Source organism: Staurois parvus, unplaced genomic scaffold, assembly GCF_062004578.1.
Source record: "Staurois parvus isolate SC_StPar_1 unplaced genomic scaffold, SC_StPar_1.0 ptg000249l, whole genome shotgun sequence".
NCBI classification, from domain to species: Eukaryota; Metazoa; Chordata; class Amphibia; order Anura; family Ranidae; genus Staurois; species Staurois parvus.
The window spans coordinates 6,901,003-6,915,303 of NW_028318045.1; the positions used below are offsets into that span (position 1 = coordinate 6,901,003).

General features: G+C 43.2%; 1 protein-coding gene across 3 annotated transcripts in view; it reads left to right on the forward strand.

The window, feature by feature from the left end:
- BRAF (B-Raf proto-oncogene, serine/threonine kinase) overlaps nt 1-14,301 on the forward strand; it is a 104,923-nt gene that overhangs the window by 47,385 nt on the left and 43,237 nt on the right. For all 3 annotated transcript variants that reach the window (XM_089680706.1, XM_089680705.1, XM_089680707.1), the window contains exons 6-7: nt 397-545; nt 3,606-3,725. In XM_089680706.1, the coding sequence (XP_089536832.1) occupies nt 397-545; nt 3,606-3,725 (269 nt within the window). The remainder of the gene's footprint in view (nt 1-396; nt 546-3,605; nt 3,726-14,301) is intronic.

Here is a 14,301-nt window from a genome sequence, read left to right on the forward strand (position 1 = left end):
AGGCTATGCTGGGTGAAAGAGGAACGCATCCAGTGAAGTTGGCAGCATGGTTGGTTTTTTTTTTTTTTTTTTTTTGCTGTCTGTGGTTCCTGATAGGAAGATTCTACTTCTTTTGACCTTTCAACCATTGGCATTCAGGGTGTTGCCATTTAGAATCTGACATTTCTCACCAAAATAGAGGGGCATAAACCTTTACAAATGGGGACGTGTTTCAGTGACAACTAAGGTAATATGTGTATAGACTTTGGGGGGCCAGAGAGTATCCGTACAATACACTATAATACCTCTTGATGGGAGCAGTATTAACCACTAATGATGATTTTTCCATTGTTGGCTTGAAGCCTCTCTCCTGACTTGTGTGCTCCTGATTTTTTTTTTTTTTTTTTCCCTTTCCAGGTACGAAAAACGTTCTTCACTTTGGCGTTCTGTGACTTTTGCCGGAAGCTGCTATTCCAGGGTTTTCGCTGCCAAACTTGTGGCTATAAATTCCACCAGCGGTGCAGCACGGAGGTGCCCCTTATGTGCGTCAACTACGACAGACTTGAGTAAGCACCCATTGTAAGATAAATGTGTTCTGTAAAGTTTGCTTTCCAAAACCAACTTTTAGGCCCGTTTCTCACAGGCTTCAGCTTGTAAAAGCAGTGTGAACAGTAATCTTTTTCAAATCATTTGCAGAACTTTCAGCTAGCCACATTGAAGTTTTTAAAGCACCCATCTGCGCCAGTTTGTAAATATTAAACAAAGATCTCTATAGGAGTGCTGATTTGCCACTTTAAAGAAGCTCCTAGCAGGCTTCAGCACTAATTGAAGCTTGTTGAATAGCTAATGAAGCCTGCTTGCAGCTTGTTTAAAGTGGCAATCGGCACTCCCATGGAGATCTTTGTATAACATTTCCAAATGGTAGCTGAAGGGCATTTTAAAGGCTTAGAGAAAGCTACTTGAATCTCGCAAAGAGCTTTGTAAAAGCTTGCTGTTCACACTGCTTGTTTACGAGCTGAAGCCCATGTGAAACAGGACTTCGACATCTAGGTATATGTTCAGGGTTGTTGGCTCTGCCACCAGCAAGAGTAGCCATTATCCTTCTGAGGGAGAAGTGAATATTTAAAGGGATTCACTAAAATGTTCGAAAATACCTCCTGCCTCTTGCAAATCTGTCATGGAATATACCCCTCTCCTACTGCCTATGCTAACTGACGTAATGAAGCCAAACAATTGCTTAAATATCCTGCAGAATCAAACACTTCAGTAGAATCAGGTGCCTGGTCCCCTGCTGTGCATTCTGGTTTTTTCTTCCAGCCCGTACATTACTACAGGACATAGTAGTGACATAGGCGCTGACAGACTGAACCACTGAGTGCAGCGGGAGACCAGAAATTGGTGGAATCCTGCATGATCCTCTGCTGCAAGTTTCTCTTCACTGCAGCAAAGATTGGTAGTGTCTAGGTGGCAGGACAGGTGAGTATTTGATATCTTCTGTACTGGTAACGCTGTACTTTATTTATTTTTTTTTTCTTGGATATAGGGAGGGGTTAAATCTCCTGACATATTTTTTGCTGTCTGTGTCATATTGGAGAGATTTCCTTTCACTTAATTTCTCATAAATGCAGGAAGAAATGATAGGTAATTTCTATAAAGTGAGGGGAAATCTCATCTTTGAATAGTGTTCATCAAAACAGGTGCCATCATTGGAACATTTACCCTCCCCTCCTGTTCTGTGACAGTGTAAGCATTTTTCATTTCCCATCACTGTCTGTACTAGCAGTCACTAGGACCAGTACTGGCGGGTAAATCTTCACAGTGCGGTCTCTGACAGCAATAAAAGCTTTTCAGAAGAAATTGCCCTTCCTCTCTATCCAAATCTAAAATAGTTTTGACTTCACATATACTTTAAACCACAAAAAAAAAACCTTTTTTATTCAGGTGCCTAGGCTATTCTTGTGAGATGTACAGAACATATTTTTGTAGAAAGGTAGATATGTCTGCCAATATATTGCAATATATATAATTGTCCCAGCAAGACAGGTGACATGTGCAAGCGTTAAAACCAAAATACTAAATTTTAAGGGACAAATTTTAGCATGGCAGCAATAAGCTCTGTAAACTGTCTTGGCTTGTTCTGTTTTACTTGTTGGCTGTTGAAATATCCAATGTGACCTGTAAATAGTGTTCCATTTTGCTTGTAGCCCTATTTGCCTAGGCCCTGGGATATCTAGTATACACTGATCAGCCTTAACATTATGACCACTGACAAGTAAAGTGAATAACATTAATTATCTTGTTACAATGGCATCTGAAAATGGGTGGGATATATTAAGCAGCAAGTGAACATCAACCGGTGTAAGGATTTGAGCGGCTTTGATGAGGGCCAAATTGTAATGTCTAGATGAGTGGGTCAGAGAAATTCCAAAACTGCAGCTCTTGTAGGATCTTTTCAGTCTGTAGTGGTGAGGACCTACTGAAAGAGGTCCAAGGAAGGAAACCAGCCAACCAGTGACGGGGTCATGGGTGGCCAAGGCTCACTGATGTACATGGGGAGTGAAGGCTGGTCTGATTTAATTGAACAGCTACTGAAGTTCAAATTGGTTAATGCTGGTTCGGATAGAAAGATGTCAGAACACACAGTGCATTTCAATTTGTTGTGTATGGGTCTGCGTAGCAGCAGACCTGTCAGCGTTCCCACAGTGGCTGTGTCCACAGCCAGAAGTGCCTATAATGGACATGTGAGCATTGGAACTGGATCACAGAGCCATGAAAGAAGGTGGCCTGGTCTGATGGGTTCAAGAATGGTTTGGTTTGAGTAACCCAGCAAAGAGTTTGAGGTGTTGACTTGCTCAAATGGGTTCAGTTCTGAAGAATTTTTAGGTTATCTGTGGGATGTGCTGGAAAAACAAGTCCAGTTCATAGGGGACCCACCTCGCAATTTACAGGTCTTAAAGGATCTGCTACTGACAGCTTGGTGCCAAATACCACAGCATGCCTTCAGAAGTCTGGTGGAGTCCACAATGGGTTAAAGCGGAGTTCCACTCAACCAATCAAAAAAATAAATGTCAGCAGCTACAAGTAGCTGCTGACTTCTAAAAAACAGCCACTTATCTGTCCCTCTGTCCCGTGGTCTGTCCCCTGCAGCTCGTTTCACTGGCCGTCCTGTATTCCAGGAGGCTGGCATCTTCAGTGTGGGCACCCAGCTGTGATAGCATGCGGCTTCTCAGCTGGGTACCCACTGCACATGCTCGAGTAGCGCTGCGTTTTGTGAATGGTCCTGTAGTCTTGAACCTTTCACGTGTCCCAAAAGACTACAGGGAGGGAGGACACCTTCCGATCGCCTAGGCGATTGGACCGGAAGTGGGAGCAGGTATCTGTCAAATGTGCCAATCCTTAATGGGGAGCAGTCCTTAAAGCGGAACTTCCCCCTTTTGGGTGGAGCTCGGCTTTAAGTTGAGTGGTCATAATGTTATGGTTGATCATGTACTTGCCTGTGGAATTTTGAGATGGACCCGATGTTATCCACTTTTGGTATTTTTCTTGTACTTGTGAAGCTGTGAATGCCTCTGAACTCTGCACAAGTTTGGCAAATCTCATGCTCTCCATTTTGTTTCATCTTCCAGTTTACTGTTTGTCTCTAAGTTCTTTGAGCACCATCCGATATCTCAGGATGAAGGTCCATTTGAAGAGGTGACTCCAGCCGTCGAATCCTGTTCCCCCTCACCTCCACCCGATATCGGCGGGTAAGATGCACCAGTTTTAATCCAGAATTTCCTTTTTTGGTCTGGCTGTTTTGAAGCGAATTGATAGCCTAAAATGTTTAGTAAACATATAATATGAAACATATTAGTGTAATGTAGTATTTACCTTTCCTACTGCCCATGCCTCCAATCTGGGCTGTATTGCAGAATGACCATCAGAGGTGTGTCAGATGCTTCCATCCCCATGCAGTGTGATCTCAGCCATTTGGTGCTACATTGCTTACCAGCCACTCTGCAGCACAGGGTGCAGTGGTGCCTTAGCGGCCAGTGGGTGGAAGGACACCTAAATATTCATTCAACAGTATATGAATGAGAAATCAAACACACAGATGGGGGGGGACAGGATAAGTATTATGAAGGATTTTTTTTTTCTAATAGATTAACTTGTATGTCCAGCTATTTCTTCTTTTTCTTTCTTCCTTTTTCTTTCTTCCTTTTTCTTTCTTCCTTTTTATCTCTTCCTTTTTTCTTTCTTCCCTTTTTCTTTCTTCCCTTTTTCTTTCTTCCCTTTTTCTTTCTTCCCTTTTTCTTTCTTCCCTTTTTCTTTCTTCCCTTTTTCTTTCTTCCCTTTTTCTCTTTCTTCTTTCTTCTCTTTCTTCTTTCTTCTCTTTCTTCTTTCTTCTCTTTCTTCTTTCTTCTCTTTCTTCTTTCTTCTCTTTCTTCTTTCTTCTCTTTCTTCTTTCTTCTCTTTCTTCTTTCTTCTCTTTCTTCTTTCTTCTCTTTCTTCTTTCTTCTCTTTCTTCTTTCTTCTCTTTCTTCTTTCTTCTCTTTCTTCTTTCTTCTCTTTCTTCTTTCTTCTCTTTCTTCTTTCTTCTCTTTCTTCTCTCTCTTTTTTCTTCTTTCTTCTCTCTCTTTTTTCTTCTTTCTTCTCTCTCTTTTTTCTTCTTTCTTCTCTCTCTTTTTTCTTCTTTCTTCTCTCTCTTTTTTCTTCTTTCTTCTCTCTCTTTTTTCTTCTTTCTTCTCTCTCTTTTTTCTTCTTTCTTCTCTCTCTTTTTTTTTTTTTTCTTCTCTCTCTTTTTTTTTTTTTTCTTCTTTCTTCTCTCCTTTTTTTTTTCCTTCTTTCTTCTCTCCTTTTTTTTTCCTTCCTTCTTCTCTCCTTTTTTTTTTCCTTCCTTCTTTCTTCTCTCCTTTTTTTTTTCCTTCCTTCTTTCTTCTCTCCTTTTTTTTTTCCTTCCTTCTTCTCTCTTTTTTTAGAGCGTAAAAGGTTTTGAACCCGTCAAGCGTTACTGCTATCGTAGGCTCTGTTAGAAAGCTTTCTCCTCATCTCCTGCCCTGGTGACAATTTTTACCAGAGAGAAAGTGAGAGTGATTCTCATTTTTCTTTAGTGGAGTGGGGGAACACTAGAACCTCTGTTAGATTTTTATTTCTCTCTGTCCCTTTTGCAGATGGTCACTTATTCTTGTCTGGTGAAAACCTTGTCAGTAGAACAGGAAGTGAGGGGAAATCTCTCTAACGGAGCCCTAGACAGCAGTAAAATACCAACGGAGGTTCTTACTCCTCCCTGCTCTAGTCAAATTAGAAACAACTTTTTACCTTGGCGTACAATTTAAAGAAAAGTGTTTTGTGCAGTGTGTACTTGCACACATTGCAAATTCTCTCTCCAGCATGGTAATATGAACTCCAAAACCTGAAAAAGAGTAACCTTTTTAATTGCATGCTTTGAATGAGGTCTCCGACTTTATTTGCTTGGCCATTAGCAGCCATTTTAGCAATGCTATGTTTGAAAACTGCCAGGTTTAGGATACAATATCTCTTTTTTGGTTTTTCACCCCTGAGTGGGACCACCACAAATTGCTTTTGTAGTCCTATCTGCAGCTGCAAGTGCTCCTGTGGTTTTAAACAGTCTTTTCTCCAGACGGGGCTGGAAGAACAGCAAGCTGGAAATATTGTTATGTTTAATCTGTCAGAGGGCTGGAAATTGTTGTGTAATGCTGGATTATCTCCAACATTCAGCTGCGAACTGATCTGTTAATAGAGCTTTTTAAATGTTGGATTTTCTGTAATCCTGATAGTGAATGAATCGTGATTTTCATTTTTTTTTCTGATTTTATATCATTATCCTTTATTTAGACAGAATTTCTCTTATTTGTATTGTAGTTATATTTTCAAATGTCAGTTGTTTTTAAACTTGGGTTTTGGTTTGATACCATTCCTCTCAGCCATTCATTAATCATCACCGAAAAATCCCCCCAAACTTCTGAAGTCGTTTTTTTTTTTTTTTTAATTATTATACTTGCCTAACAACATCGCCATTTGTTGCTGGCATGCTGGACCCAGTGCTGCAGTCTGTGCCTAGGCTGACTTATTGCTTCTTGAAAATGTCCTCAGGCAACTGCAATCACTGCTAGACAGCCATTGCAGAGTTTACCCAGGTATTGACTTGGACTCCCAAAGAAGGTCCCTCCTCCTCTGCAGTAGAGGAAGTTAGACTCAGGATCCAATGAGTCATGTGACCATGGATTTAGGATAGTGTTTACTTTAGGGGTTGGGGCCCATTATGCATTGGAATGGGCAGCATTGCCCAACCCTGTCCCAGTGCATAGGGAAGGTGGGGTGCACTGAAAAAAAGTAGGCCTTCCCTATTTTTTTTTTTTTCTTTTCTTCAACCCTGCGTATTGCAAAGCAGTACACCACATTCACAACCCACTGTGGGGAATAAAGATGAATGAATGCCACTTTGTGACATTTTAATGAAATTAGAAAACAAAAAAGCAATGTGTCATTTGACATGTCGGTAGCGCTTTGTTCACAGCACACCAGCAGCTGTGGTAGAACTCTGGTGTGAAAGAGCCCTTAAAGTGGTTGTAAGCCTCACACATGAAATCTAAACAAAGCACTGTTTCTTTGTATTGTGTACTTGCCTTGTAAGTGTAACCTCTCTGCTGCCTCATTCCTTTACTATCCTGACACCAAGAGAAAAAAAGGTGATGGGAGGGAGCACCAGCACACAGAGCCTGTGACTGACAGCCTCAGCTCTCTCTGTGTGCCGTGTCCCTTCCTTTCAATCAACTCTCGGCTCTCCTCATTAAGCTCTTCAGAATTGAACTTTAGCTCTCCGCCCCTTGCTTTCTGGAATCACAGATAAGCTGTATAGATTCTGAACTTTGATTGGGGTGAAGAGAAGACTTCCGATAAATGAAAACAACATATATTTAGGAGAATTTGTTTCATCTGTGTATCAGGCTAGTTACTTCACTGGGTATACGTGAGGGTTTACAACCACTTTTAGACTCTAAGGTCTCTTAGATGCAGTCACTGTCTGCCAAGCTACTGAGACTGTAGGTTTAGCTATTTCGCCACAAACGGATCAGTTAAAGAGATCACAAACCATTGCTAACTGAGAGTTATCAAAGACTGCCCTAAATATACTAACCTCTTAAAGTTTCCAAGTCTCTAAAGTCAAGATCTTCCTCTCTCAGCCAACAACTTATTAAAGCCCATGTTGATTGTCCTTTGATCAAAAGAAAGCGGAGATGGAAGCAGAGATGGGAGCGAAAGCTGCATGCAAGAAAGCAGAGATGGAAGTTTTGGAGAAAAAAATGTTAGCACGCAACAGCAGGCCAGTAAACTGCACCTACCACCTCTCCAAACAATATGCCTACTTCCTCAGAACACCGGGCTTTTGGACAGCAGAAAACTATAGACCCTGGTTTGCAGATAAGACTATGCATATTACCATGAGGTTAGTCCATTACCTCCTACCAAATACACTGTTCCACAGCTGCAACTCAGCATGGCAATCAGCTCTGAGCCAGTGTCAGGTATGAACACCTTTGCACCACCATACCTTCGAAGTTGCTCAATCTCGGCATACCAGCCAGTTCCCAACCCAGACAGAGATGTCCAACCTATCCTATACCTCAAGGGTCTCACAAAGTTCCTGAAAATTCAGAATGGAGTCTTCTTGGTTGGTGATTGCTTCATCTAGGAGTCTTCTGGCATCATTTGACATTAAGTATATCTGCCTACACATCCAAATTTGCAGGCCTCACAAAAGGTTCTACTCTTGCTGTGGAGAACCGTCAGTGGCTGCTTGAAAAAGGAGCGCACTTCCGCCTTCCACGGCCAGTGCATACTCCGAAACGCGTCGCAGTGCATCCTGGGTGTCTGATGTCATCACGGCGACGCCGCCGCTGCGCTCCAGCGTGCGTTCCACCAAGCTCAGAGGGAGGACGTGCACGCCGGCTGGCCTCACCGCTGCTCTCCTCCAGCTACCACGCTGTTCCAGCGACAAGCTGACCGCTCCACATCGCAGCAAATGACGTTTTTTCTCACCCTGGAGTCCACCCTACCTATTAACCACGGTTTTTATGCCCATATTTAATCTATTTATGTGAGTGTTCCTACACATATACTTTGAATAAAGAGTCATATTGCACTTACAGGCGCTTCTCTCCTTCTCTAGTGCTTTTTCATAGACCTGTTGCATCTTATTCCTTGGTCAAAGCTTTTGTTCAGGGTGTCTTTCAGGTTGCTCATGCTGTGTGATGCAGACAGCTTTGTTGGGGGTTCCTCAGTTCTGTTTTGGGGTTTGGCCTTGTTGCTATTTTGTCCACCCCTCAGATGCATTGCTGTGGGAGATGTCATGCAGTAATTTCTATTACCTCCTCTGTGTTCTGTGGTGTACAGTAAAGAAATGTTTGAATTACTTTCCTTGGAGCACATCACAGGATGCAGAGAACCATTGGCTCTGGCTTGTGTGCCTCATTGTTTGCCAAAACTGAGGGGTGATGTGTGGTCAGGGATTCCTGCTTTTTTTTTTTTTTTTTTAACTTTTTCTTGGTCCCTCCCTCTTGCCAAGTACCCCCAGAGCAAGAAGCTTGCTATGGGGGCACCCAAGCAGGCTTGCTCCTGAGCCACTGGTCTGCATGTCCATTCACACAAAGAGCTGTGGCTCAGCCCTGTTCCCTCTCCCATCATGAAAGTGAAAAAAAACCTTGAGCCTTAACAACTGTTTTAAGCTTGTGTCATACTTATAAGATACTTGTTTTTTCAGCAGGTATGTAAATTGTACAATGCTTTGTCTAACCACGTCCTGTTTTGACTAATAACAAGCAGTGTTTAGCTGTCAATACTGTACTGAGCAGTAAACCCTGACATTGGCAGATCACTTAGTCTGTCCTTGAATTTTTGCTTTTGTTATAAGCTATTATTTGACATATGTACTCTGAGCAAAATCAAATGCCAATAGATGTAAAAGCTAAAATAACCATAATAAAATCAGCTTTGTTTCCTGGCGCACAAAATGCAATTTATTTTGTGTTTTTTTTCACAGTAAAAAAGACAAAAACAAATTGTAGCTAACCTTTTAATTAGGTTTTTATTCAGCTCCAGACTCTTGAGAACTTGAACATGTTAAAAATAAAATCAAAATAAGATTAACTGATGTATTTATAAACATCCATCTTTATATAACAATAGCTGTGACTTTTACAAAACTGAAAGAAAATTAAATTGAGCTTTCTTAGCACAGAGCCACCCCAATCCTCTTTTGGGGCCCCCATGGGCGATCTTGGCTCCTCCTCTTCTGTCTGCCCCCAATAGCAAGTTACATGCTATGGGGCAGATATGCAGCCTCGCTCCTAAGCCAGGCTCACTGTGTCCATGGATACAGTGAGGCTTGGCCCCCTCCACGTCCCCCACTCTCTGCTCACTGGATTTGACAGCAGAAGAAGCCAATGGCTCGATACAGCACTGGATCCATACAGGAGTCAGGTGTTTGAAAAGGGGAGGAGGGAACACACAGTGCAAGGTTTTTTACCTTGATGCAGAGCATACATTAGCATAAAAATCCAGTAGACTTTAGAACTACTTTAACAAGGTGCGTATTTGTACAGGTGTCAAACTGGCAGCCCTCCAGCTGTTGCAAAACAAGTCCCATGAGGCATTAGAAGATTGACAGTTACAAGCATGACTCCCAAAGGCAGAGCATCATGGGACTTGTAGTTTCGCAACAGCTGGAGGGCCGCCAGTTTGACACCCCTGTGTTAAAGGATGTGCCTATATTTGAAGTATATGTAAACCTTCACCTAGTAGAACAACCCATTCAATTTAAAATAGAAATGAAAGTCAAATGTATGTCTGTGTGTGTGTACACTGTATTGCCAAAGGTATTGGGACACCCCTCCAAATAATTGGATTTAGGTGTTTCAATTACCTCCATGGCCACAGGTGTATAAAATCAAGCACCTAGGCATACAAACATTTGTGAAAGAATGGGTCCTCTCAAACTCAGTGGATTCAAGCGTGGTACCGTGATAGGTTGCCACCTGTGCAATAAGTCCATCCATCAAATTTCCTTGCTACTAAATATTCCACAGTCCACTGTTAGTGGTATTATAACAAAGTTGAAGCAACTGGGAACAGAAACTCAGCCACAAAGTGGTAGGCCATGTAAAATGACAGAGCGGGGTCAGCACATGCTGAAGTGTGCAGAAGTCGCCAACTGCCTGCAGAGTCCATAGCTAAGACCTCCATACATCGTGTGGCCTCAGATTAGCACAACCACAGAACGTAATAGAGCTTCATGGAATGGGTTTCCATGGCCAAGCAGCTGCATCAAAGCCTTACATCATGTAGTGCAATGCAAAGCATCAGATGCAGTGGTGTAAAGGATGCCGCTACTAGACTCTAGAGCAGCGGACATGTTCTCTGGAGTGACAAATCGCATTTCTCTGGCAATTCGATGGACGTGTGGATTTGGCATTTGCCGGGAGAACAGTACTTGCCTGACTGCATTGTGCCAAGTGTAAAGTTTGGTGGGGGCAGGATTACGGTGCGGGATTGTTTTTTAGGGGTTGAGCTTGGCCCCTTAGTTCCAGCAAAGGGAACTCTTAAGGCGTTGGCATACCAAGACATTTTGGCCAATTTTTCATGCTCCCAACTTTGTGGTAACAGTTTGGGGATGGCCCCTTCCTGTTCCAGCATGACTGCACACTGGTGCACAAAGCAAGGTCCATAAAGACATGGATGAGCGAGTTTGGGGTGAAGGAATTTGATGGTCCTGACCTCAACCCGATAGAACACATTTAGGATGAATTATAGCGGAGACTGTGAGCCAGACCTTCTCGTCAGACATCAGTGCTGACCTCACAAATGCACTTCTGGAAGAATGGTCAAACATTCCCATAGACACTCCTAAACCTTGTGGACAGCCTTCCCAGAAGAGTTGAAGCTGTTATAGCTGCAAAGGGTCCCTATGGGTTAAGACTGGGATGCCATTAAAGTGTGTGTGTGTGTGTGTGTGTGTGTGTGTGTGTGTGTGTGTGTGTTAATGGAAAGTTTTTTTTTTTGTTTTTTTTTTATCGGAGTATAGCATAAAGTCAATTAAACTCCTGGGATATTGATCCGGTCAGTTAAGTATCAGAGGAGGTTGTTAATCCATTTCAGATGCTTTGGTGTTAATGACATTAACGGGTGCACTAGATGGGCAACAATGAGACAACCTCCAAAACAGGATAGGTTTTACAGGTGGAGGCCTTTTTTTCCCTACTCCTCTAGTCTTTCACTAGTTTTGCATTGGGCTAGGGTCAGTGTCACTACTGGTAGCATGAGGCGATACCTGAACCCTACAGAGGTTGCAGAGACAGTCTAACTCCTCCAGGATGGCACATCAATACGTGCCATTGCCAGAAGATTTGTTGCTGGCTCCTAGGATAGTCTCAAGAGTATGGAGGAGACTCCAAGAGATACAGTTACTCTAGGAGACCTGGACAGGGCCCTGGAAAGTACTTAACTCATCAGCAGGACCCGAGACTGCCGTTTGGTCATTCACAAGATAAAAACTCTTGTGTTCCTGAATGTCTGAGAGAGAATGTAGGATTGTAGTACTTGCTGTAAGATATTTGATGTGCACAAGTCCCACCCTCTGTCTTTGATTGTGCTTTGGTACTGCTTTGCTACAGAACTGGCACATGCTGGTAGTGGGAGGGATTATCCTGGCTGGCCTACAGCCAGGTCCAGTCATCCTGTGAGGGGTAAAATGACCTGTGTCACATAATAGACTCCCAAGAAAAGGATTCTTGCCTGAACTCAAGATCTTGGAGGTGTACTTATGTACTCTTGAGCATATAGTTAACATGGTCAGGTGTCTACAAAGTTTTGACCATATTGTATAAAATGCATTTTTTTTTCTTTTTTGTAAGCTATATTTCATTGATCAGAATGGGCTGGACAGAAGCTAATCTGTTTTGGTAGACTGCTTCTATAGTAGGTATCACTAAATAGCAGACCGCGGGTCAGATGCTGACCGAGTCACTGTCCCATATGGACCCGCGGTCGTGCCATTTAGGAGCTAGTTCTATCTCCCAGCTTCTGCCACTGGCATATTAACAGCAGAGCAGAGATCAGAAGGCAGGACAGAATGAGAGCGAGAGGCACTGTAGCACTGCATGGAGAGCTTGAGATACCTTTACAGATTGACTAGCAGGTGATTGGTTGCTAGGACACAGAGTGGTCCGAGCAACCAATCAAATGCTTTGTAATTTGCAAAGTTAACTTCAGCCGATCCTGCTCCTGCCATTTATGCAGTGCTACCGTGCCTATCGCTCTCTGATCTGTCCATCCTCCCGATCTCCACTCTGTGTGCCTGCCCGGTAGCCGAGTGAGAGGAGAAGACCTGGCTTTGAAGGATGGGGGGGCGGTGGATGCTTGTGAACTTGAGAGCTCTACTTTGGGGGGGCAGAGCACACTACTCTGTGAGTGGGGGGGTAAAGGGGCAGAAAGGACTACTTGGGGGGGGGGGGGGGGGGGGGTGAGCACACCACTGTATGTCGGGGGAGGGGGGAAGCTGAAAGGACTAATTGAGGAGATGTGAAGGGGCAGAGAACAACCCGTGGTGTATGTGGGGGGGGGGGGGGGGGAGAGGACTACCAGGGAAGGTGGCAGAACACACTACTGTGTATGGGGTGGGGCAGGGGATACTACTGTGTGTGGGGCAAGAGGAGGACTCTACTGTGGGGGGGTGCAAGAGGAGGACACTACTGTGGGAGAGGTGGGGGGGCAAGAGGACGACGCTACTGTGGGGGGGGGGGCGGAAGAGGAGGACACTACTGTGGGAGGGATGGGGGGGGGTGGCCAAGGATTAGGACACTACTGTGGGGGATGATGTGAAAGGGGCAGAGGACACTGCTGTGGTGATGTAAATGGTGGTTCAGAACACAACACTACTGTGAATGGCCAGAGGACACTGATGTAAGAATGGGATTGTGATATAAGAGGCAAGGGGCTGTGATGTAAAGGACCGGAGTCATTGGACAAATATGCAATTCGGCTCTCTGCTGGAAGAAAATTTTACTGATCGGACCTCTGTGAATTTTAATTAGTTACCCCTGTCCGATGCTTAAAAGTAATTTCCCACTATTAGAGAAGGCTGTTTGTTTCTCTAGAATCTTCCAGAAAGTGGCTGCATGATTGGCGTGTATCCAGGAATATTCTGTTTCTCATAGCAATTGTCTGTAGTCCCTGTATAATTGTTGTGTGCCAAAAAGAAAAAGCTTGCCTCTGTTTTTTATCTTGTTCCTGTTTTTTTTACCTGTTTGTTCTCGCCACCTGCAAAGTTTGTTTTTTTTTTTTGGTTTTTTTTTTTTTTTGCTTCAATTATTTTGCCTCTCAGGCAACAGAAAGCACTCGTTTCCTAGGGCAGATATAATGAAGTGCAGCGATCGTGTAGCCGGTCATATTAACTTTAAATTATTGTGGCAAAGTTCCAATTCATCATCCTGACAGCTTGCAGTTCGTGGACACTTTAGTTTATTACACAGTTCTGCCTGAGAGCCGCATCTCATGCTTCAGCGCTGACACTGGCTTGTACGTTAGTTATCTCACTACCCCTCCCAGATCTCCCCTGTGAGGACCTCCTCTCCCCAGTTTTAAGCCCATGTTCTCCTTGATTTCTCACTGTGACATATTTGCATTTCATTTGCTTTTTTCACTTGTATTATAGGTTCACTTCCAATTGAGCAAAATGCTGTGCTCTGTCTGTGTTACACAGCAAAGCTCTAATGTGCCAAGTCCAAATGCAAGTTGCCATTATCTGACTTCTGAGCCCTGTACGAGACAAGATATGCTTACTCAGCTTCTTGGAGATTTACAGAAATATGTAGTGAGCTGACAACGCTGCTTCTGCTGCAATAAAATCCCCAAAATTGTTGTAGACTCTGACCACCAGCTGAGTTCTGTAATTCATCATAAGCATACTGGGCAGGCCTTTTGACACCGCTTAGTATTTCAGTGCAGCAAAGGCAATGTGCACAGAGGTTTAGGAGCTCACTGGGTTTCTGGCAGATTGTTTTTTTTCTGTATTTATTTTAAAAGGGAATAAACGTTGGGAAATTCATGCTTTGTAGAGATTACCAAGTGGTTTTTTTTTTTTTTTTTTTTTTTTTGAGGTTTAGGCCTGTTTTGCAAGTGTTAGCCAGTTAGGGGTCAGTGGTGTGTTTTTGACTTGCAGCTCCTTCAGTGTAACCAGAACAGCCTGGTCCCAGCAAGCGTGCATTAATCTATCATCATATTCTCACTTATTTACCTATTCTCAAACCGGCACAATGAAGCTTGCTT